The sequence below is a fragment of the Dendrobates tinctorius genome, unplaced genomic scaffold (genome assembly GCF_039654945.1).
Source record: "Dendrobates tinctorius isolate UK_male_01 unplaced genomic scaffold, ASM3965494v1 ptg000162l, whole genome shotgun sequence".
NCBI classification, from domain to species: domain Eukaryota; kingdom Metazoa; phylum Chordata; class Amphibia; order Anura; family Dendrobatidae; genus Dendrobates; species Dendrobates tinctorius.
The window spans coordinates 26,322,874-26,347,592 of NW_027361829.1; the positions used below are offsets into that span (position 1 = coordinate 26,322,874).

A 24,719-nucleotide genomic window follows, 5' to 3' on the forward strand; every position below is an offset into this window, starting at 1 on the left:
ACTTAGGAACAATCTGGTGTCTTTTCTGTTATCGCATAGGTTGGCTATACATGCGATTTTTGTTTCTTGTTCGTCTTTTGTCCCACGTGCACTTTTATTAGGAAGAAGTCTAACTTTTTAAATTTATTGGAATAAAATTGATTAGTTTTATTTCATTTTCTGACTATATTTCTACTTTACTGGCTTGCTGCTATTCAGACTTTATTTTAAGTCTATTCTCTATTACATCTACTTGGACTTCTCTGGTACATTATCCTGACAGGCGAGCAGCGCAGTCTGATGCCCCATTCTCTTCACCTAGCAAATGATCAGCACTTGTGTCCAAGCACTTGTCTCCTATCATGTAGTGTCCCATCATGTAATGTCCCAGTATGTAGTTTCCCAGAACTTGTGTCCCAGCACGTGTCCTAGCATGCAGAGTCCCAGCATGTAGTGTCCCAGCATGCAGTTTGCCAGCATGTAGTTTCCCAGAACTTGTGCCACATTATGTAGTGTTTCAGCACTTGTGTCCCAGCACTTGTGTCCCAGCATACAGTGTCCCAGCATGTAATGTTCCAGTGTTTAATTTGCTTCTTGTAGTTTTTATATGCTTTATGGCCAAAGTGTACATGTGTTTATGTGCTGCATGTATACCAACTTAATTCAAGCTCAATTTTTGTGTTTTTTTCTGTGTCCTGTCATGTAAAGTCCCATCATGTAGTGCCCCAGAATGTAGTGTCCCAGCATATGGAGTGTCCCAGCATGTAGAGTCCCAGCACTTGCGTCCCAGCATGTAGTGTATGAACTGAAGCAAATCTAAGTAATTGGGGACCCAGGACGTCCACAGAAGAACCGTACATTCATCGTTCTCACCTTCTTAGAAGTTAATTCATTGTCTTCGTCTTCTTCTGTTAAATCTCCAGCTTGGTCTTTCATTCTGTTCAGCAGATCAGCCTTTGCTGCAGATAAATTATAGTAAGTAGCACCTGTAGTAGGGCTGACAGTTCCACACAAAGGTGTTGGAGAAATTGGTTGGAATTCTTCATACCTTGAGAAGAGACACATAAAAAAATAATAATTTATAAACTTTACGAAAACTACATATATTCTATCTGTAGCACAACCATCACCATGCTTAAGGACTAGTGAAACTGCTGAAATTCAAATTCGGCAGATTTGCTCAAATATGTCTGAGTTGATGCAAATCAAATATGCCCCTTTACAATATTGGGGGAAAAAAAAAACGAACAAAAAAACAAAATTAAAATTATATAAAAATTAGGCCCATGTGTAACAAAAAGAGTTAAAAAGTAAAACTGCTTTAAAACCACATGTGCAAGAAATACAAAAACATGCCATGAAATTGTGATTAAGAACGGGGTTAAGGGGTCATGGCTTATTCTTGAGTTGATTAAAGGGGAGACGTAGCTCAGCTCACTTCCCACTGGTGTGAGAGCAGGATTTGTATTTTATCTATCATTAATTCATCTTATTTTCTTTCTACGTGCATTTCTTTCCTTCCAAGACGGAGTCCATTATCAGATAAGGGGGCTCAGTATGATCCCTAGACTATAAGCTGGGTGTCAATAGTAATAACTTAGCCTGTTGGTGGTATGTATCCTAATGCCAGCACATATTTAGAGATAAGCTGAGACAATTATATTGTTACAATGTATGAATACTAATAACCTATATAAAGACTAACCATATTATCATGCTGCTGTAATGCAGGTAGGTGCAGGCTCCACAAGATGTCAGTAGAGTGGAAGCAGGACTGCACCGAAACAGAGCTGACCTGAAGTGCCACAGTGAGACTACCACAGGTGGCAGTAGAATAGTCAAACAAGCCAGGTCAAATCCTAGACTGTAGCGCAGTACCAAAGGAATAAGTATATTCACGGTCAGAGACAAGCCAGGGAATCAGCAACGGTAGGAAGCGGATAAGACAAAAGGCAGAAGCAGGTCAGGATACAAGTCAAAGTCAAAACCAGGGAGTCAGCACACTAAAGGGAAACACTGAGTCAGGATGGGAACAGGGGAAAAGAGAGACATGGGATCCGATAGCAAACGTAGCAGGACCAGAGTAATCAGAGTCAGCTACAGCAGCCCTAGGCAAAAACTATAACTGACATCGCCTGCAGGAAGCAGCGGCGATGAATAGCAAACCTATACCCAGACAGAGGCTGACAAAGTTTACCCCCTACATGACCAGACTAGGAAAAGGAGAAACAGGACTCCAACCCCGGTCTGGATCATGACACATATGTTGTAATAAATAGTTCTGTTCTGATACTAAGAGTGTCAGTGTGGTTCTCTCTCTATGTACATGTACTTGGATTTTACAATTTAATTTGGAGCAGACACATCTCAAAACGTCACACAATACGTGGCGAAAACAAACCTGGCGCAATGAACAGGGACCCACTAGTTGAAATAACTGCTTGATCCAAACATTTTGCTGGTGCCTGGACATACTGACAAATCAAAAGCTGCAGCACGGTAAGAAGTTTTATTCTTACACTACCTGAATTTGTCTTTCTCTCTTGGCCTAGTGTTTCTTTGGATAAGTGGGTTGGCAGATCACTAGATCTGGTTGTAGTAAGGGATTGTTGTTACACAAAGAACCCTGATGAGACCTTGTGTACTTCGTTGAGTTCTTGTGATGTATGTTGTATGGAGAGTGTGGATATGGCATTTCACTGGTCATCTGTATGTGGGGTTGGATTGTAACGATCAGTTGATCATACCAGGCTGAGCAGATGTTGGGGCCGATGTTTTTTGTTTGAGATATATATATATATATATTAGCTAAGAACCCGTTCTATGCCCGGGTGGCGGGCATTTTTATTGGTATATGGTCTCCCATCTTGGTATGTGCTGCACCCCTCATCCCTATCCTGGTATGTATGGTACCCTCACCCCCCAATCCTAGTATGCATGGTACCCCCTTATCCATATACTGGTATTCATGGTTCCCTCACCCCCCAATCCTGGTATGCATGGTACCCCCTCATCCCTATCGTGGTATGCATGGCGCCATCACCCCCCCATCCTGGTATGCATGGTCTCCTCACCCATCTATCCTGGTATGCATGGTCCCCTCACCCCCCTATCCTGGTATGCATGGTCCTCTCACCCCCCTAATTCTGGTATGCATGGTCCTCTCAACCCCCAATCCTGGTGTGCATGGTCCCCTCACCCCCTATCCTGGTATGCATGGTCCTCTCACCCCCTAATCCTGGTATGCATGGTCCCCTCACCCCCCCTATCCTGGTATGCATGGTCCTCTCACCCCCCTATGCTGGTATGCATGGTCCTCTCACCCCCCTATGCTGGTATGCATGGTCCTCCCCCACCTATCCTGGTATGCATGGTGCCCTCACCCCCCCAATCCTGGTATGCATGGACCTCTCACCCCCCAATCCTGGTATGCATGGTCCCCTCACCCACTTATCCTGGTATGCATGGTCCCCTCACCCCCCTATCCTGGTACGCATGGCCCTCTCACCCCCTATTCTGGTATGCATGGTGCCCTCACCCACCTATTCTGGTATGCATGGTCCCCTCACCCCCCAACCCTGGTATGCTTGGTCCTCTCACCCCCCAATCCTGGTATGCATGGTCCTCTCACCCCCCAATCCTGGTATGCATGGTGCCCTCACCCCCCTATCCTGGTATGCATGGTCCCCTCACCCCCCAATCCTGGTATGCATGGTCCTCTCACTCCCCTATCCTAATATGCATGGTCCCCTCACCCTCTATCCTGGTATGCATGGTCCTCTCCCTCCCCTATCCTAATATGCATGGTCCCCTCACCCCCTATCCTGGTATGCATGGCCCCCTCACCCCCCTATCCTGGTATGCATGGTCCTATCACCCCCCTATCCTGGTATGCATGGTCCCCTCACTCCCCAATCCTGGTATGCATGGTCCTCTCACTCCCCTATCCTAATATGCATGGACCCCTCACCCCTTATCCTGGTATGCATGGCCCCATCACCCCCCTATCCTGGTACGCATGGTCCCCTCACCCCCTATCCTGGTATGCATGGTCCTATCACCCCCCTATCCTGGTATGCATGGTCCTCTCACCCCCCAATCCTGGTATGCATGGTCATCTCACCCCCCAATTCTGGTATGCATGGCCCTCTCACCCCCCAATCCTGGTATGCATGGTCCCCTCACCCCCTATCCTGGTATGCATGGTCCCATCACCCCCCTCTCCTGGTATGCATGGTCCTCTCACCCCCCAATCCTGGTATGCATGGTCCTCTCACCCCCCAATCCTGGTATGCATGGTCCCCTCACCCCCAATCCTAGTATGCATGGTCCCCTCACCCCCCAATCCTGGTATGCATGGTCCTCTCACTCTCCTATCCTAATATGCATAGTCCCCTCACCCTCACACCCCTTTCCTGGTATGCATGGTCCCCTCACCCCCCAATCCTGAGAAGCATGGTCCTCTCACTCCCCTATGCTAATATGCATGGTCCCCTTACCCCCTATCCTGGTATGCATGGTCCTCACCCCCCAATCCTGGTATGCATGGTCCCCTCACCCCCCAATCCTGGTATGCATGGTCCTCTCACTCCCCTATCCTAATATGCATGGACCCTCCCCCCCCCCTATCCTGGTATGCATGGTCCCCTCACCCCCCTATCCTGGTATGCATCGCCCCCTCACCCACCAATAATGATATGCATGGTCCTCTCACCCCCCTATCCTGGTATACATGGCCCTCTCACCCCCCTATCCTGGTAAGCATGGTCCCCTCACCCCCTATCCTGGTATGCATGGTCCTCTCACCCCCCAATCCTGGTATGCATGGTAACCCTCATCCCCCAATCCTGATATGAATGGTCCCCCTCACCCCTATTAAACTGCACACATTAAAAAAAACAAACATTTATACTCACCTTTCTTCCCTGTGTCCAGCGCTGTCCTGTTCTGGGCGTGTTGTGGTGCCGGACTCATCACTTTCCGCCGCCATGTTCTTGAAGACACACTGCAGTGTGTCTTCAAGAAAATGGCGGTGGGAAGCGTGGACTGCGCAGGCGCCGATTCATGTCTGGATTGGGTGTGTTGTGGTACCGGACTCGGCGCCTGCGCAGTCGCCGCTTTCCGCCGCCATGTTCTTGAAGACACACTGCAGTGTGTCTTCAAGAAAATGGCGGTGGGAAGCGTGGACTGCGCAGGCGCCGATTCATGTCTGGATTGGGTGTGTTGTGGTACCGGACTCGGCGCCTGCGCAGTCGTCGCTTTCCGCCGCCATGTTCTTGAAGACACACTGCAGTGTGTCTTCAAGAAAATGGCGGTGGTAAGCTCGGACTGCGCAGGCGCAGATTCCGGTGCTACAACATGCCCACTCCAGACGTCACCTGAAGACGCAAGACCCCGCCAGCAACAGCAACAGGCTGCAGACAGAATGACGCTCCCCCGGTTATATTATATAAATATATATTGTGGTGTAGTAACCACTGTGTCCGCTAGGGGGCGCTGTGTGGAGGTCCCAGGAGAAGGGAGGAATGGCAGAGTGTTGAGTGGCCGTTATGTATCTCAAAGTGGGTGGTTTTGAGATGAAGACTGATGTATGTGTGATAAGCAAGGACATTGCTGAGGTGCTGCGTTAATATGTGAGGGAGAAGTCTCGAGGTAACTAGAGAGTTGGGGGGGCCTGGTTTCCTACAAACCCACCTAGGGTGGGGTGTTTAAAGCACGGCTGTAAAAGTGTGAAAATGCCTGAAGGACCTGTGATGAGGTCAGAGTCATGTGACCCAGTGGGCGTGGCTATGAACGATATAATGTGGCCAGGGTAGGTCACATGTGGTGAATGCAGGGACCTGGTTGGTCCAGAGCGGAAGGTCCCGTGTGCAGGATTGTCTCCTGGCTAACAGCCTGTGTGTGGCTGTGTGTAATGGCTGCCAGAGCCTGAAAGTTCCCTGGAGGGATATGGACATTTGCAGCATGAGTGACGGAACCATGTGGAGACCCTGACGTGGGTGAGATAACTTGGGGTTAGGAAGCCTGCACATTGAATACTGCATAGCCTATATGACTATAGGACACTGATAACAGAGGGAAACTCTGTAATGGACGCTATGCTGATTATGCTGTTAAGTGAACTGTCTGTTGCGGTGATGGTTTATGATGGTGAATAAACCGCAAGGACTGTATTGATTTGATGGAAAATTCGTGCCGGATCTGGTTTTGTGGCTGCAAGCGAGTGATCCCCTACTTAGATGACAGCGCTACCTCACAATATATCTATCTATCAGATATGGAGTGACTGAAGCAAATCATAATGTGTGTGGTAGGAGTCCCCACTGGTGGTTTGCCTTTCTAGTCCTGTATTCCTGTTTCAAAGGAGACAGAAGATGGGTAATCTGTTCGGTAAGGAACAGATGGAGCATGGCAGGACTGTGTCATGGTCTGACAGTTTTAAATTGGACAAAGTGAATTTTTTTACTCTGTCAAGTGCAATGTGTGACGTGATTGCCCCCGGTGGCCATTGGAATTATCACACGTGGTGTTTTTCATTCTAAGTTGCCCGGTGGTGGTTAGTGGTATCGCACTTTAGGTTTAATGCGCACATAATTATAAATCAGGTGTGAGGCTCTATAAATTAGTCTCAGGGTATTCAATCATTGTTGGTGATAGTTGTTCATTTGCAACCAACCTTGGTGGTGGAAGGAGCTGGAGAGATTGCTCAGCTCAATCTGAGTTCTGATGTGGAAGGAGTCACCGAAGGAGTTCTTTGCAGCGCTTACTGAACTTGGTGGCAGCTATTCAGGAGGAAGGCTGCAGTCGGTTGCTGGACTCTGTGCTGGAGCATTTGCACAGAGAGAGCTAAGTTTTCTATTTCCCCTGTTTGTGACTTTCCTTATGTGTGATCTAGTGCAGTGGTGGGATTAGTTTCCGCACCGGCCAATGCCCTAGCGAGGGACTAGGTTCAGGGCGAGTCAGGGCATAAGGTTCGCGTGCGGCGACAGGTGCGGAGCCTGTTTAGGGAGCGTAAGGAGTGCAGGGACGCTTCCTCAGGGGAGCTTAGGAGGTCTCCACTTCCCTATTTCCTATTACAGGGCCCACCACTGTAATTGTTCCTGTGTTTCCCCTTATTATTTAAATTCGCCAGCTGGAGGAGGGGTATCCAGTTTTACGTGTACTTTTTAAATTCACCAGCTGGAGGCGGTGTATCCGGCTGCACGTTCCGTTATTATTTAAATTCGCCCCGCTGGAGGCGCTGTATCCAGGGTCACGTGTGTCATAAATTCGCCCTGCTGGAGGCGCTGTGTCCAGTCACACGTTGATCATTACATTATCACCAACCATAAAAAAATTTTTTTCTGCTGAGCCACGGACCTAATGCAAACCTTTACCCAGGTACTGCAGACCTTTACTGAAGAGATCAGGGGGCTGCGCGGTGAGATGGTGCAGCAACTGCAGCTGTTGGTGGGCTTTGGAGGTTTGATTCAGGCACAGGCTCAGCCAGAACCCAAGATATCTCTCCCAGACCGGTTTTCTGGAGGGAGAGATCAATTCTTGGTATTTCAGCAAGCCTGTAAATTATATTTCAGGCTGTGCCCTCGTTCTTCAGGGAGCAAAGAGCAACGGGTGGGGATCATTATGTCCCTTTTGAAGGGGGATCCCCAGTCCTGGGCCTTCTCCCTGCCGGACGATTCACCATCTTTAGAGTCCGTGGACGAGTTTTTTGCGGCTTTGGCGCTTGTGTATGGGGATCCTGATGGCGTCTCTCTGGCGGAATCCCGACTCCGTAGGTGTAAACAGGGAGCCCGGGTTGCTGAGGAGTACTGCTCCGAGTTTAGGAGATGGACCACTAACACTCAGTGGAATGACCCTGCACTTAGGAGTCAATTTGCGCAGGGTCTGTCTCCAAAATTGCAGGACACTCTGGTGCAGTACGCCGCCCCCAGGTCGCTGGAGGCCGCCATGTCCCTCGCCATCCGGGTGGATAGACGCCTTAGGGAAAGACATACACAAAATGTGCCCCCTGTAGTCCTCTCCGGGGGGGAGGACCCCCCGGTACGGTTGGTGGAACCCAGGCAGCCCGGTGTTGTTGGTACAAATAGGGGGTTGCCTGGGGTTCGCCATGGTGGGGGGGTATGCTTTTCCTGTGGGAAGCCGGGCCATTTCATGGGAGCCTGCCCAGGGCGTGCCAAGTCTCCGGATGAACCGATGCAAGTAGGAGGTGTTAGGTTGTGTTCAGGCCTGCCTACGGTTCAGGGAGTGGTGTCGGCATGTTTTTTCTGTGGGCAGACTGGTCATTTCCTTAAGGCGTGCCCATTATGTGCCAAAATATGTGTCATCTCAGAAGCCGCAGACCCATGGTCGTTTGGAGGAAGGCAACCAGGGAGTGTACATTTCCTCCATTTTGCCCTCCCAAGGTATTGTCAGCAGAGGTGTTTGCTGGCGGGGTACCGGAGGTGGTACCGGTGCTTGTGGACAGTGGAGCAGGGGTTAGTCTGGTGGATGCTCGTTTTGTCCAGACTCATGGCCTGAAGTGTAGGACGCTGGCCCAACCTATAAGCGTCCAGGCCATTAACTCTGTTCCACTGAGCCAGGGGAGCCTTACCCAAGTCGTAGAAAACATCCGTCTGCGTATAGGACATCATGAGGAGTCCTTGTCATGCTACGTCTTGGAGGGAATGCCAGTACCTATCGTTTTAGGCTTCCCCTGGCTGAAAAAACACAACCCGGGGATAGATTGGCGAGCAAGGGAAGTAGTCAGCTGGGGGCAGTCGTGTGAGGGCTGCTGCCTTGGGACTACTGTCTCTGCCGTCTCTCTTCAGGGGACCCCTTCCTCTCCAGTGAGAGCAGTGATGGTGCGGCGGGAGAGTAGGGGCAAGTTTCATCCCTCGCCGCTAGCTCACCCTGTGAGAGGCAGACCTCGTGGTGGAAAGGGTTGAAGTGTGGTGTACCCTATGGTGTAGTTCGGGGGTGTGAGTGTGGTGACACAGGGGGACGCCTCTGTTATCAGGTCCAGAATGAGTTCACCAATTTTATGACATAACGAATGTGTGCAATAAACGTTCAGGTCCGGACCTGTGTGTGAACGAGCGTGTATGGGTGCCACCAAAAAACATCTTGTGGAAGTGTGTTGTGGAGCCTGATCAGCTCATAAGAAACATACACATACATAAACTCGTTCCCCAGGTTGGCGCTATGGAGATGAGTGATTCCTCCAAAATAAACTTTATTGCCAATACCAGCTGTGTGTTTGTCATAAATTTGAATTCAGGTGATGGTGGGGTGAACTCAGGGTCTGGCCGTTCCCGCTGTAGGGGTTTCCCTAATGAGGGGTGGTCTTGAGGGTCCAGAGGCCCCTCATTAAGGAGGGGGTACTGTCATGGTCTGACAGTTTTAAATTGGACAAAGTGAATTTTTTTTACTTTGTCAAGTGCAATGTGTGACGTGATTGCCCCCGGTGGCCATTGGAATTTCACACGTGGTGTTTTTCATTCTAAGTTGCCCGGTGGTGGTTAGTGGTATCGCACTTTAGGTTTAATGCGCACATAATTATAAATCAGGTGTGAGGCTCTATAAATTAGTCTCAGGGTATTCAATCATTGTTGGTGATAGTTGTTCATTTGCAACCAACCTTGGTGGTGGAAGGAGCTGGAGAGATTGCTCAGCTCAATCTGAGTTCTGATGTGGAAGGAGTCACCGAAGGGAGTTCTTTGCAGCGCTTACTGAACTTGGTGGCAGCTATTCAGGAGGAAGGCTGCAGTCGGTTGCTGGACTCTGTGCTGGAGCATTTGCACAGAGAGAGCTAAGTTTTCTATTTCCCCTGTTTGTGACTTTCCTTATGTGTGATCTAGTGCAGTGGTGGGATTAGTTTCCGCACCGGCCAATGCCCTAGCGAGGGACTAGGTTCAGGGCGAGTCAGGGCATAAGGTTCGCGTGCGGCGACAGGTGCGGAGCCTGTTTAGGGAACGTAAGGAGTGCAGGGACGCTTCCTCAGGGGAGCTTATGAGGTCTCCACTTCCCTATTTCCTATTACAGGGCCCACCACTGTAATTGTTCCTGTGTTTCCCCTTATTATTTAAATTCGCCAGCTGGAGGCGGGGTATCCAGTTTTACGTGTACTTTTTAAATTCGCCAGCTGGAGGCGGTGTATCCGGCTGCACGTTCCGTTATTATTTAAATTCGCCCCGCTGGAGGCGCTGTATCCAGGGTCACGTGTGTCATAAATTCGCCCTGCTGGAGGCGCTGTGTCCAGTCACACGTTGATCATTACAGACTGCTGCTGAATTTGTGAAAGAAAAAGAAGGGAAAAAATTTGAGTAGAAAATGCATAGGTTTTGTTCAGTGTCAGGGTGTCCAGCAGGTGGCAGGCTTGATGAAGATTTCTGAAAAAATGTGTTGAAAAAAAATCAGAAAACTAACGAACTCGTCTTCTACATTTGGTAAAAAATTCATAGGACCTGTTCAAATTTCAGCACAAATTAACCTTGTTGCTTTCCGTTTAAAACTTTCTAACATTCAGTGAGAACCAATTTCCAGGAAAAAGAAGAGTACATTGTGAATGAAATTCTGGACTCCATAAGATTTAGAGGAAGACTACAATATTTGGTGCAATGAAGGGGTTATGGACCATAAAATAATTCATGGGAGTATTTTGGCGTGCTCGGAGATTTAGTTTTCTCCGTCTCATCTGCATGATTTGTGACTGCGAGACAGCTTGAATACATGTGAGGAATGCCTGTTTGTTAGGGAATTCCCACATGTATTCAGTCTGTCTACAAGTCGCAAATCATGCAGATAAGACGAGGAAAACTAGATCTCTGAGCACGCCAAAATACTCGCAGGACACCCGAGCATGCTTGGGAAATCCTGAGCAATGAGTATACTCGCTCATCACTAGTGGGGAGTACTGTCGGGACTCAAAACCAGTAGCTCTTGTGCACCAGGCAAGGAGAACACCTGCAGGCAGAACATCAACAGGGAGACCAGCAAGCAGAACATCAGCAGGGAGAACACCAGCAAGCAGAACATCAGCAGGGAGAACAGCATGCAGAACACCAGCAGGCAGAACATAAACAGGGAGAACAGCAGGCAGAACTCCAGTAGGAGAACATCAGCAGGGAAAACAGCAGTGAGATCACCGGCTGGCGGAACACCGGCTGGCAGAACACCGGCTGGCAGAACACCGGCCAGCAGAACACTGGCCGGCAGAACACCGGCCGGCAGAACACCGGCCGGCAGAACACCAGCCGGCAGAACACCAGCAGGGAGAACACGAGCACATAGTGATGAGCGAGTATACTTGTTTCTCGGGTTTCCCCGAGCATGTTCGGGTGATCTCCGAGTATTTTGGCGTGCTTGGAGATTTAGTTTCTGTTGCCTCAGCTGCATGATTTATGACTGCTGGACATCCTGAATACACGTGGGAATTAACAAACAAACAGGCATTCCTCATACTCGCTCATCACTACGAGCAGGCAGAACATCAGCAGGAGAACATCAGCAGGCTGAACACCAGCAGGCAGAACATCAGTAGTGAGATCACCGACAGGCGGAATGCCAGCAGACAGAACATCAGCAGGGAGAACACCAGCAAGCAGAACATCAGCAGGCAGAACACCAGCAGGAGAACATCAGCAGGGAAAACAGCAGGCAGAACACCAGCAGTGAAATCACCGACAGGTGGAATGCCAGCAGACAGAACATCAGCTGGTGGAACACCAGCCGGCAGAACACCAGCCGGGAGAACACCAGCCGGGAGAACATCAGCAGGCAGAACACCAGCAGGCAGAACACCAGCAGGCAGAACACCGGCAGGCAGAACACTGGCAGGCAGAACACTGGCAGGCAGAACACTGGCAGGCAGAACACCGGCAGGCAGAACACCAGCAGGCAGAGCACCAGCAGGCAGAACATCAGCAAGCAGAACACCAGCAGGCAGAACATCAGCAGCCAGAATATCCACAGGGAAAACAGCAGGCAGAACACCATCAGCAAGAACAGCAACAAGAACACCAGCAGGTAGAACATCAACAGGGAGAACAGCAGAAAGAACACCAGCAGGCAGAATATCAGCAAGGAGAACATCAGCAGGCAGAACATAAGCAGGGAGGACACCAGCAGGCAGAACAACAGCAGGCAGAACATCAGCAGGGATGACACCTGCAGGCAGAACATCAGCAGGCAGAACATCCGCAGGGAAAACAGCAGGAACAACACCAGCAATGAGAACACCGGTAGGGTTTATGCCAGCAGACAGACCATCTGCAGGGAAAACACCAGCAGGCAGAACTGATGTGAATTCTCTTGCTCGGAGTTCTGAGCCGAAGCTCCCTCTGGTGGTTGCTGAGAGTAGTGGAGCTGGTCAGGTGGATAGAGGTTCCCCACCTGATGACGATAATTGGAAACCTGGGATTACTGGCTGGGAGCATATAATTGAGCTGGCTGCTCTTGGAGATTGCTGGTGATTTCTTCAGTGTGCATTTGGAGCTCTTTTGTCCCTTGCCTGATCTGCATGGTTCAGCTAAGTGATTCTTTTGCTAATCCTTTGCATCTAATCTGGTTGTGTCTTTTTTTTGCTTTCTGTTTTGCTGCTAGGGTTCAGCGTGCTCCCTGCTGGGGGCAGCGCTGGGCCCTGCTTCATATATTGCAGCTTGTTCAGTCCCCTTTTATGTTAGTATCTTTTTGCTTGCTGCCAGTTTATACCAGAGTGCTGATCTAGCGGGGGTGAGATCGTGTGATCTCAGGTTTTTTTTGCATATTAGTAGTGTTGGACTTTTTCAGGGTTTTGTGCGATTGCAGACAGTATCTTTTCTATCCTGTCCTGTCTAGACAGCTTGGGCCCCACCGTTTGCTCAGTCTGTTCTCTGCCTGTGTTTGTGTCTCATCTTGTCTCACCGACAATATATGTTTGGGGGCTGTCTATACCTTTGGGGATCTGCTCTGGGGCAGTTTAGATTTCATCTTTCTGTCTTTAGCCTTAGTTAGTCCTCCGGCTGTGACGAGGCGTCTAGGGCTTTGTAGGAATGCTCCACGGCTACTGCTAGTTGTGCGGATAGGATCAGGGGTCTGAAATCCGCTTAGTTACCAACCTCTCTGGTCTTTTGGAGGCTTAGCCTGTTCCTGCCATCCTCCACGGTGACCCATTCATAACACAGAACACCAGCAGGCAGAACATCATCAGGCAGAACACCAGCAGGCAGAACACCAGCAGGCAGAACACCAGCAGGCAGAACACCAGCAGGCAGAACACCAGCAAGGAGAACAGCAGCAGGCAGAACATCAGCAGGAAGAATACCAACAGGCAGAATATCTGCAGGGAAAACAGCAGGCAGAACATCAGCAAGAAGAACACCAGCAGGCAGAACATCAACAGGGAGAACAGCAGGCAGAAAACTAGCAGGCAGAATATCAGCAAGGAGAACACCAGCAAGCAGAACATCAGCAGGGAGGACTGTTGTGAGTTCATTCTCCCCTTCACCTTTGATGTCTGATGAACTCCCTCTGCTGGTGAAGAGAGGTAGTGAAATTGATTTGGATGGGAAGAACCTGTCATCTGAACTGGCGGAGTGTGATTGGACATCTGGAGTTTCTGAGTGGATATAAGGCAGTCGACGCCCTGCAGGGCTGCTGGTGATCCTTTCTGCTCTGAGCTCTTGCATCCAGCTTAGTTCCTGTCTACTAAAAGCTAAGTTTTTTTTGCCCTGCTATTATTCCATGCGATTTTGTCTGGTTTCCTTAGTGTTTGTATTCAGCCAGTCCTGGTTGGGACTGGCTGAATTCCATTTTTGTCTCTGATCAGTTGATCTCTTTGCTCTGTTTTCAGAATATACCTGAGTGCTGATATAGTGTTTTTGAAGTCTAGCGACTTCAGGGCCTTTTTCCCTATCAGACGGCTGGGACATTTTTGGTAGGGTTTTTTGCGGATTGCAGCCAGCATCGTTTCTGTCCTGTCCTATCTAGTTAGTTGGGCCCCATCGTTTGCTCAGCCTGTCTTTCTGTCTGTGTTTGTGTTTTCATCTGTTTTTCACCGACAATACATGTTGGGGGCTGTCTATTGCTTTGGGTCTGCTCTGGGGCAGTTTAGATTTCCCCTTTCCTTCTTTAGGCTTATGTAGTTCTCCGGCTGTGACGAGGGGTCTAGGGCACCGTAGGAACCCCCCAAGGCTACTGTTAGTTGTGGTGTATAGGATCAGGGGTCTGCAATCCGATAGCTACCAACCTCTCCGGTTTTCTGGACTTAGCTTGTATTTTTGTTTTCTCCTCCTCCGGTGACTCATTCATAACAGAATCACCAGCCATACCGCAGATTCTAGGGTGCTCAATAGCAGGTAAGAATTGTAAAAAAAAAAAAAGTGTCAGAATTTTTTTTTTTTGTGTATATTTTTTCCTCTATTTCTCTGAGGCCGTAGGGGGAATTTTTTCTCAATGGAGATTAAGCAATTGTCTGATCGTGTGGAGCAGCTTACTGCTGAAGTGCGGGGAATTTCCGCCTATCTTGCTCATTCACATGCTGCTGAACCAAAGATCCCTACTCCTGATTTTTTTTTTGGGTATCGGTCTAAATTTCTGAATTTTAAGAATAATTGTAAATTATTTTTTGCCTTGAAGCCTAACTCATCGGGGAGCTCCATGCAGCAGGTTGAAATTGTCATCTCTTTGCTGCGCGGCGATTTTGGAATAGTAAATAGTAATAAAAAATTGTCAAAAACTAGGTGTCTTTATTTCATTAAGACTTTAATTAATGTCTGTGTGTGGTTTTTAACCCTTTCATAGTCTAGGGTTAATAATGGATCGGTGTCTTATTGACACCTCTCCATTATTAATCAGCTTAATGTCACCTTACAATCGAATGGTGACATTAACCCTTTGTTATTAACCCATTCGCCACCGCTACAGGGCAATGGGAATAGAGAGGATAAGTGCTAGAAAAGGCGTATCTTATAGATGCGCCTTTTCTGGGGTGTCTGGGGGCAGATTTTTGCAGCCAGGGGGAGGCCAAAAACAATGGTCTCTCTCAAGGCTATTAAAATCTGCCCTCACTCATCTGCTTTACCTCTCTGGCTGACAAATTACCGCGGGAGCCCACGCAATTTTTGACAACGAATTAACCCCGTATCTTAACACCTACACCTTCCAAATTTTAAACATAAACCCTCATCTAATTATGTGAAAGACATATATAAAAAAAATGAAATGGAATGGTTTACTGTATTTAAACCATGTGTCATTTCATGTCGGGTTGGGGAATGATTTACAAAAGCCGGCAATTGATTTTGCGGCTATTCTGCTATGTAGAACTCTATGAAATATAAATATATATATATGTGTCTCTATAACATATATATATATATATATATATATATATATACAGTACAGACCAAAAGTTTGGACACACCTTCTCTTTCAAAGAGTTTTCTTTATTCTCATGACTATGAAAATTGTAGATTCACTCAGAAGTAGTGTTGAGCATTCCGATACCGCAAGCATCGGGTATCGGCCGATATTAGCTGTATCGGTATTCCGATACTTAGTTCCGATACTTTTTTCATATCGAATACCGGAATCGGAAGTTCCCATAATGCTAGGAGCCCGCTCGATTTGATTCAGCCAATGGGAATCCTCAGAAGTGTGGGCACATCCTGTTAGGCATGTAGGCATGTTAACTACTGGCATGGCTGTGATTGGCTGCTGAAATGATGTCATGATGCACTATAAAAAGCGCTGCAGCCGCCATTTCTGGTCACTCTGCTGTGAATTCAGTTAGGGACAGGCTGCTGATGAAGACTGTGAGGGACAGTTAGAAATAGCGATTCTAAAAACAATATTGTGCTTTATCCAGGCTACATAAACCACCACTGTAGCTTTCTTTTGCCTAGCAGCAGTGTTCACAGCTGTCTGCAAGGGCTGTGTGAGTGCAGACCGACGCTGTGTAGTGTGTCCTGCAGGCACGTCTGCTTGTAGGCCGGCTAGCGTGTGTCTCTGCCTCATACACATTTTTCTTTTATTGCTGCTTTTTTTTTCTCCTGTATAGTGTGCTTCCATACGTATCCATATACGTTGGTTGCAAACACTAAAGGAGTGGACAGTGGAGCCTTTCAGCAGCCTTTCAGTGCTATAGCCAATTTCTCTGCACTGTTTTTGGCTGTCTGATAGGTCTCTCTGTGTGTGAGTGCAGCTCACGTTGCAGTGTGTTCTACAGCCACCGCTAGCTGTAGTCCGCTCAGCGTGCGTCACTGCCTCATACATAGTCCTTTTTTTGCAGCTAATTTAGCCAGATTTTTGCTCCTATATTAGTGTGCTTCCAACCGCATCCATTATCATTGGTTGGTTGCAAACACTATATAGGATTAGATAGAGGAGCCTTTTTGCTGGCGTGTGCCCTTCAGGGCCAGCCAGACTAGTATCACCCTATTTTTTGGAGCCTCATCAATTGCATTGTAGGTTAGCTTCCTGCACTGTAATCGCTCCAAAAAGTTTGTGATATTATAGCTTTCAAACTTTGGTCACATCCTTTTCTTTCCCCCCCCCCCCCAAAAAAAAAGGAAATAAAGTTCACCAAACACTCCACTTTACAGTTGTCTAGGCCACATTAGATCATATTAAAGTGTAGTACACACACTCTTAGCCAAATTAGTGTTTCTTATACTGGTTAGCAGGTGTTCAGGAATAAGAACACTAAGCCACCCCTTTTTTACTTTTCTGCCTATCTTTATCAGTCTACCAAGTTGAAGAAGGCAGGGAGTAAGGCACGTGGTCGTGGAGTTTCAGCAGGGAGAGGACGGGGGGATTCAGCAGGGAGAGGACGTGGGGATTCGGTGTCTGCTGCGGCCACCAGTGACCCGGCATCCCCCACTTTTACCAGGCAACAGTCCTTTATGCGCAGCTTTGTAGGACCTCGCCGTACCCCACTGCTGCGTGACGAACAAATTGAAGCCGTTGTCGGATGGATGGCAGCTAACGCATCCACTTCAATGACTTCCGCATCCTCCCAAGGCCAGAGCACTGAAGAGCAACCATCTGTCTCTTCACCACCTGCCAAATTGCCCAGGCAGTCTGAGAGCCCTGGACAGGAGCCATCTCAATCTTTACTTCTGTTCTCAGAATCTGTTGGCTTGGAAAGAGGTGGCCAGCCAAGCAGCATTCTAGAGCGTGAAGAAGAGGGAGTATGCAGTGATGCGCAACTGCTTTGTCCCTCTGAATCTGAAGAGGCGGGTGGGCCAGTGCCTATTGTCAGCACACCTCAGTGCTCATCTGATGATGATGAGACTCAGTTGCCAATTTCTGGTGCGTACGGTGCTGGCGAGACAACCCAGGACCAGCCGGTGCTTGAAGAGGGGAGTGGAGATGATGAGATCCTTGACCCATCATGGCGTCAGCCACAGGAAGGTGGTGGGAGCAGCTCTGAGGAAGAGATTCCCCGAACGGCCAAAAGAGGAGGGAGAGGGCGGGGGCAGACTTGGTTGCCTGTAGCCTCCACTTTGGCACCCGTGAGGAGCAATCCTCTTCCAAAACACAAAATGGGCGCTCCCAGGACTTGCAGTGCGTGGTCTTTTTTTGACACAGTTGCAGATGACATTTGCTTTGTCAAATGCAAGCTGTGTCATCAGAAAGTGAAACGAGGGAAAAATGTGAGCAACCTCAATACCACAAATATGTGGAAACATGTGCGTACCAAGCACGAGGTGGAGTTACACAGACACTCTCTGCCTCATACACATTTTTCTTTTATTGCTGCTTTTTTTTTTCTCCTGTATAGTGTGCTTCCATACGTATCCATATACGTTGGTTGCAAACACTAAAGGAGTGGACAGTGGAGCCTTTCAGCAGCCTTTCAGTGCTATAGCCAATTTCTCTGCACTGTTTTTGGCTGTCTGATAGGTCTCTCTGTGTGTGAGTGCAGCTCACGTTGCAGTGTGTTCTACAGCCACCGCTAGCTGTAGTCCGCTCAGCGTGCGTCACTGCCTCATACATAGTCCTTTTTTTGCAGCTAATTTAGCCAGATTTTTGCTCCTATATTAGTGTGCTTCCAACCGCATCCATTATCATTGGTTGGTTGCAAACACTATATAGGATTAGATAGAGGAGCCTTTTTGCTGGCGTGTGCCCTTCAGGGCCAGCCAGACTAGTATCACCCTATTTTTTGGAGCCTCATCAATTGCATTGTAGGTTAGCTTCCTGCACTGTAATCGCTCCAAAAAGTTTGTGATATTATAGCTTTCAAACTTTGGTCACATCCTTTTCTTTCCCCCCCCCCCCAAAAAAAAAAGGAAATAAAGTTCACCAAACACTCCACTTTACAGTTGTCTAGGCCACATTAGATCATATTAAAGTGTAGTACACACACTCTTAGCCAAATTAGTGTTTCTTATACTGGTTAGCAGGTGTTCAGGAATAAGAACACTAAGCCACCCCTTTTTTACTTTTCTGCCTATCTTTATCAGTCTACCAAGTTGAAGAAGGCAGGGAGTAAGGCACGTGGTCGTGGAGTTTCAGCAGGGAGAGGACGGGGGGATTCAGCAGGGAGAGGACGTGGGGATTCGGTGTCTGCTGCGGCCACCAGTGACCCGGCATCCCCCACTTTTACCAGGCAACAGTCCTTTATGCGCAGCTTTGTAGGACCTCGCCGTACCCCACTGCTGCATGACGAACAAATTGAAGCCGTTGTCGGATGGATGGCAGCTAACGCATCCACTTCAATGACTTCCGCATCCTCCCAAGGCCAGAGCACTGAAGAGCAACCATCTGTCTCTTCACCACCTGCCAAATTGCCCAGGCAGTCTGAGAGCCCTGGACAGGAGCCATCTCAATCTTTACTTCTGTTCTCAGAATCTGTTGGCTTGGAAAGAGGTGGCCAGCCAAGCAGCATTCTAGAGCGTGAAGAAGAGGGAGTATGCAGTGATGCGCAACTGCTTTGTCCCTCTGAATCTGAAGAGGCGGGTGGGCCAGTGCCTATTGTCAGCACACCTCAGTGCTCATCTGATGATGATGAGACTCAGTTGCCAATTTCTGGTGCGTACGGTGCTGGCGAGACAACCCAGGACCAGCCGGTGCTTGAAGAGGGGAGTGGAGATGATGAGGTCCTTGACCCATCATGGCGTCAGCCACAGGAAGGTGGTGGGAGCAGCTCTGAGGAAGAGATTCCCCGAACGGCCAAAAGAGGAGGGAGAGGGCGGGGGCAGACTTGGTTGCCTGTAGCCTCCACTTTGGCACCCGTGAGGAGCAATCCTCTTCCAAAACACAAAATGGGCGCTCCCAGGACTTGCAGTGCGTGGTCTTTTTTTGACACAGTTGCAGATGACATTTGCTTTGTCAAATGCAAGCTGTGTCATCAGAAAGTGAAACGAGGGAAAAATGTGAGCAACCTCAATACCACAAATATGTGGAAACATGTGCGTACCAAGCACGAGGTGGAGTTACACAGACACACTGAAGATGTAGGCCAACCTTCAGCAGCACCTACCACCTGTTCAGCTCGTGTTGGGGCCTCTTCCTCCAGCTCACACACAGCTGGTTCGGCTTCCTTACTGGAACACCATGGAAGAACCACTGCCACTGTTGTCCAGAGACCCAGTGAAATTCCACCCACTGAACCACGTTCGCAGTCATTAGCACACTCCCAGGCCACTCACCAGCAATCGGTAGCACAGGCATGGGAGAAAAAGCGGCCATACTCGGCAAACCATCCCCGAGCACTGGCTCTGAATGCCGGCATTGCCAAACTACTGGCCCTTGAGATGCTGTCATTCAGGCTGGTGGAGACTGACACCTTCTGGAACTTTATGTCATTGGCAGTTCCACAATACAATGTGCCCAGCCGCTTTTATTTCAGCAGGCAAGCCGTCCCAGCCCTGCAAAAGCATGTGGAAGGAAAAATTAAAAATGCGCTACTAAATGCCGTCAGTAGCAAGGTCCACCTGACCACCGATGCGTGGACCAGTAGCCATGGACAGGGACGATACCTTTTCCTCACTGCCCATTGGGTCAATGTTGTGGAGCCGGGTACAGATCTGGAGAGTGGCTCTGTATGTATTCTGCCAACTCCAAGGATTGCAGGAACGCAGTCTGTACATATTGAGTCCTCCTCCTACTCTAGTTCCTCGGAATCAGCACTGCGTGAGCCTGTTAGGCCAGATATGAGCACAGGTGTGGCCAAACGTCAACAGGCCGTCCTTAAATTAATTTCTTTGGGGAATCGGAGCCACACAGCACAGGAGCTCTGGAATGCCATCAAGCAGGAGAGCGATGTGTGGTTTGTGCCAGCGAATCTCCAGCCAGGTTTGGTAGTGATTGACAATGGCCGAAATCTAGTGGCAGCTCTGGGCCTAGGCAACCTCACTCACATACCATGTCTGGCACACGTGCTCAATTTGGTCGTGCAGAGCTTTCTGAGGGACTATCCGGATCTTGATGCACTGCTGCACAAGGTTCGTCTAGAGTGTGCTCACTTGCGGCGTTCCAGCATGGCAAGATCGCGCATTGCATCTCTGCAACGACGATTCCGCCTGCCAGAACATCGCATCATATGTGACCTCCCACCAGGTGGAATTCAACGTTACATATGTTGGAGCGGTTGTGTGAGCAGCAGGCAGCAGTAATGGAGTACCAGCTGCATCAGGCGCAAACAAGTCGCACTGTGCGCCGGACACACTTCACCACCACTGAGTGGGCCACTATGAGGGACATCTGCCAAGTTTTGCGTGCCTTCGATGACTCCACGCGGATGGCCAGTGCAGATGATGCACTAATCAGCATGACTGTCCCCCTCATCTGTCTGCTTCAAAAAACCTTACAAGCACTAAGTGAGGAGGTTTTTGAAGAGGTCGAGGATGAGCAGTCAGAAATGCCATCTGCTTCTGGCAAATCTGCGCAACGTGCTTCCACACAAAGGCCCAGGCAGGGGACACTTAGTGAGGAGGATGACGAGGAGTCAATGGAGGAGGAGGAACACATCTCTCCAGAGGAGGGAGGTACACAAGGCTCTAGTAGTCAGTGTGTACAGCGAGGGTGGGGTGATGCTGAGCAGGCAGAGATGCTGCCTGAAGCTGGGGACAGCGTTTCCGGTCCAGTTGGCAGTCTGCAGCACATGGTTGATTTCATGCTGCAGTGCTTGTTAAATTACCGCCGCATCGCCAACATTCTCCACACGGCTGATTATTGGGTGTACACCCTCCTAGATCCTCGCTACCGGGACAACTTACAAAGCCTCATACCACAGTTGAACCGGGAGCGAAAAATGCGGGAGTACCAAGAAACACTTGTGCAGGCCATCATGTTCTCCAATTTCCCCCGCAAGTGTTGCTGGTAGTGCTTTTCAAAGCAGCCATGTGGGTAGAGGCAGTGGAGGAAGCTCTGCACAAAGAGGTAGCAGAGGCAGTGCCGCAGGACAAGGCAAGGCCAGTATGGCCCAAATGTGGAAAAGTTTTGTGGGACCGCCACAAACGGCTACACCATCACAGACGGCTCCAGTCAGCAGGAGGCAACGTTTCCGTCAGATGGTGACAGACTACTTGTCTTGCCCTGTTAGTGTACTCCCAGACGGCTCTTCCCCGTTCAAGTATTGGGTCTCTAAGCTGGATACATGGCCAGAGCTTAGCCAGTATGCATTGGAGGTGCTGGCTTGCCCTGCTGCCAGTGTATTATCGGAACGTGTCTTTAGTGCTGCAGGTGGTGTGGTAACAGACCGTCGCACGCGACTATCCGCCGATAATGTTGACCGGCTTACTTTTGTGAAAATGAACAAGGCCTGGATCTCACCTGAATTTGCCAGTCCTCTTCCAGAATAAATAATTGGCTGGCAACAGGATCCAGGTCTCCTGTTGTGTTCATGTTTCTATGACCTGAACTTTATTTCCTGGGCAACAGCAACGCCCGTTGTTGCTTAGAAGTGCTGTGCGCACAGACAAAACACTCGCTCATGTGTAAGTGGGGTTCGGTAACGTCAGCTGATCCCCTGCTGTGTGTACGGCAAACTCTCCTGCTGCCTACAACTTCTGACTACCTCTGATTTAATATGTTCTCTGATTTGCCCTCTGTCTCCACTCTGTTTTGAGTATTTCCTCCGGCCTACAACACCGCCTGTTTCTGCTCTCAAGTGCCGTCTGCACAATCCACACTTGTTCCTGTGTTACCTGGGTCCTGTAACATCTGCTCATCTCCAGAGGTGAGCACGGCAATGTCTCCTGCTTTGTCTACATTCCCACTACTTGTAGTGGAAATGTGGACAGAGCAGGAGACATTGCCTGACTCACCTCTAGGGAGAAGCTGGTGTTACAGAACCCCAGTAACACAGGAACAAGTGTGGGTTGTGCAGACGGCATTTCAGAGCAGCAACTGGCGTGGTTGGAAGCCAGAGGAAATACTCGAAACAGAGTGAAGACAGAGGCCTAATTGGAGTACGTTGACAGTTAGTAGTAGTCTAGAAACAATCGCAAACTGCCACCAAGTAGGCCTCGGCCTACTACCTGATTTTCCCTGGGCTCCGACACCGCCAGTTGGGCTCAGAAGTGCTGTCCGCACAGACAAAACACTCGCTCATGTGTAAGTGGGGTTCGGTAACGTCAGCTGATCCCCTGCTGTGTGTATGGCAAAGTGTCCTGCTCCCTCCACTGTCAAACAACCTCAGATTTACACCTGGCTCCAAGTAGGCCTCGGCCTACTACCTGATTTTCCCTGGGCTCCGACACCGCCAGTTGTTGCTCAGAAGTGCTGTGCGCACAGACAAAACACTCGCTCATGTGTAAGTGGGGTTCGGTAACGTCAGCTGATCCCCTGCTGTGTGTACGGCAAACTCTCCTGCTGCCTACAACTTCTGACTACCTCTGATTTAATATGTTCTCTGATTTGCCCTCTGTCTCCACTCTGTTTTGAGTATTTCCTCCGGCCTACAACACCGCCTGTTTCTGCTCTCAAGTGCCGTCTGCACAATCCACACTTGTTCCTGTGTTACCTGGGTCCTGTCACATCTGCTCATCTCCAGAGGTGAGCACGGCAATGTCTCCTGCTTTGTCTACATTCCCACTACTTCTAGTGGAAATGTGGACAGAGCAGGAGACATTGCCAGACTCACCTCTTGGGAGAAGCTGGTGTTACAGAACCCCAGTAACACAGGAATAAGTGTGGGTTGTGCAGACGGCATTTCAGAGCAGCAACTGGAGTGGTTGGAAGCCAGAGGAAATACTCGAAACAGAGTGAAGACAGAGGCCTAATTGGAGTACGTTGACAGTTAGTAGTAGTCTAGAAACAATCGCAAACTGCCACCAAGTAGGCCTCGGCCTACTACCTGATTTTCCCTGGGCTCCGACACCGCCAGTTGGGCTCAGAAGTGCTGTCCGCACAGACAAAACACTCGCTCATGTGTAAGTGGGGTTCGGTAACGTCAGCTGATCCCCTGCTGTGTGTACGGCAAACTGCTGCTGCCTCCAAATTCAAACAACGTCTTATCTTAAACTGCCTCCAAGTTGGCCTCAGCCTACAAAATGACTATCCCTGGGCTCCAACATCGTCAGTTGTTGCTCGGAAGTGCTGTCCACACAGAAAAACACACTCGTTCATGTGAAAGTGGGGGTCAGTAACGTCAGCTGAACCCCTGCTGTGTGGAGGGCAAAGTGTCCTGCTCCCTCCAAAGTCAAACAACGTCTTATCTTAAACTGCCTCCAAGTAGGCCTCAGCCTACAAAATGATTATCCCTGGGCTCCAACATCGTCAGTTGTTGCTCGGAAGTGCTGTCCACACAGAAAAACACACTCGTTCATGTGAAAGTGGGGGTCGGTAAAGTCAGCTGATCCCCTGCTGTGTGGAGGGCAAACTGCTGCTGCCTCCAAATTGTAACTACTTCAGATTTAAACATTCTCTGATTTGGCCTCTGTCTCCACTCTGTCTCTAGTATTTCCCCTGACCTCCAACACCGCCAGTTCCTGCTCACAGTTGCCGTCCACGCATTCCACACTTGTTCCTGTGTTCCTGGTGTTCTGTAACGTGAGCTGATCCCCCAATGTGTGTCTGGCACTGTCTCCTGCGCTGTCCACCTTCCCACTGCAAGTAGTGGGAATGTGGACAGAGCAGGAGACATTGGCAGACAAACATCAGGGGATCTGCTGACATTACAGAACACCAGTAACACAGGAACACGTGTGGATTGGGCAGACGGCTACTGTACGCATAAACTGGCGGTGTTGGTGGTCACGTGAAATCCTGGAAACAGAGTGGAGACAGATGCCTAATTGGAGCACGTTGACAGTTTGTTGTAGCCTACAAACAATCTAAAACTACCACCAAGTAGGCCTCGGCCTACACCATGATTGTCCCTGGGCTCCAACAACGCCAGTTGGTGCTCGGCAGTGTCTTTGGCACGGGGACTCCCTGTTGCCCAGCCTGGTTCCAGCACGCCTGCTGTTTCCGGGTAGTGTCAAGGTCACTATGCCACCAATCCATTGTCCTGTCGTCTTGCGGCCGGGTTAGCCGACTCTACGGTGCCTATGTGGGCTGCGGGAACTGGCACTGAAGGCTGGATCCGTAGTGCCAATGGGACATGGACCCCCTGTAGGACTGTGGGTTTCAGTAACTGCGGCCGGCTTGCGGCCTGGCTACTTTGCTTTGAATGGGTACCTTCTGCTACCCACCCGGGTTCCAGCACTGCCTGCTGGTTCTCGCCAGAGCCTTTGGCCTAGGTGCCTCCATCTCAGTATCCGAAGTCCAGCACCGTCAGCTGGTCCTTGTTAGTGCTTTTTAGCACAGGTACCTTCTGCTTAGTAACCGTG

General features: G+C 49.4%; 1 protein-coding gene across 1 annotated transcript in view; it reads right to left on the minus strand.

Moving 5' to 3' along the window:
* The window catches only part of LOC141052677 (protein Shroom4-like), a 170,668-nt gene that overhangs the window by 44,681 nt on the left and 101,268 nt on the right, over window positions 1–24,719 (minus strand). Inside the window, exon 6 of the mRNA XM_073549926.1 lies at window positions 853–1,027. Within this exon, the coding sequence (XP_073406027.1) occupies window positions 853–1,027 (175 nt within the window). The remainder of the gene's footprint in view (window positions 1–852; window positions 1,028–24,719) is intronic.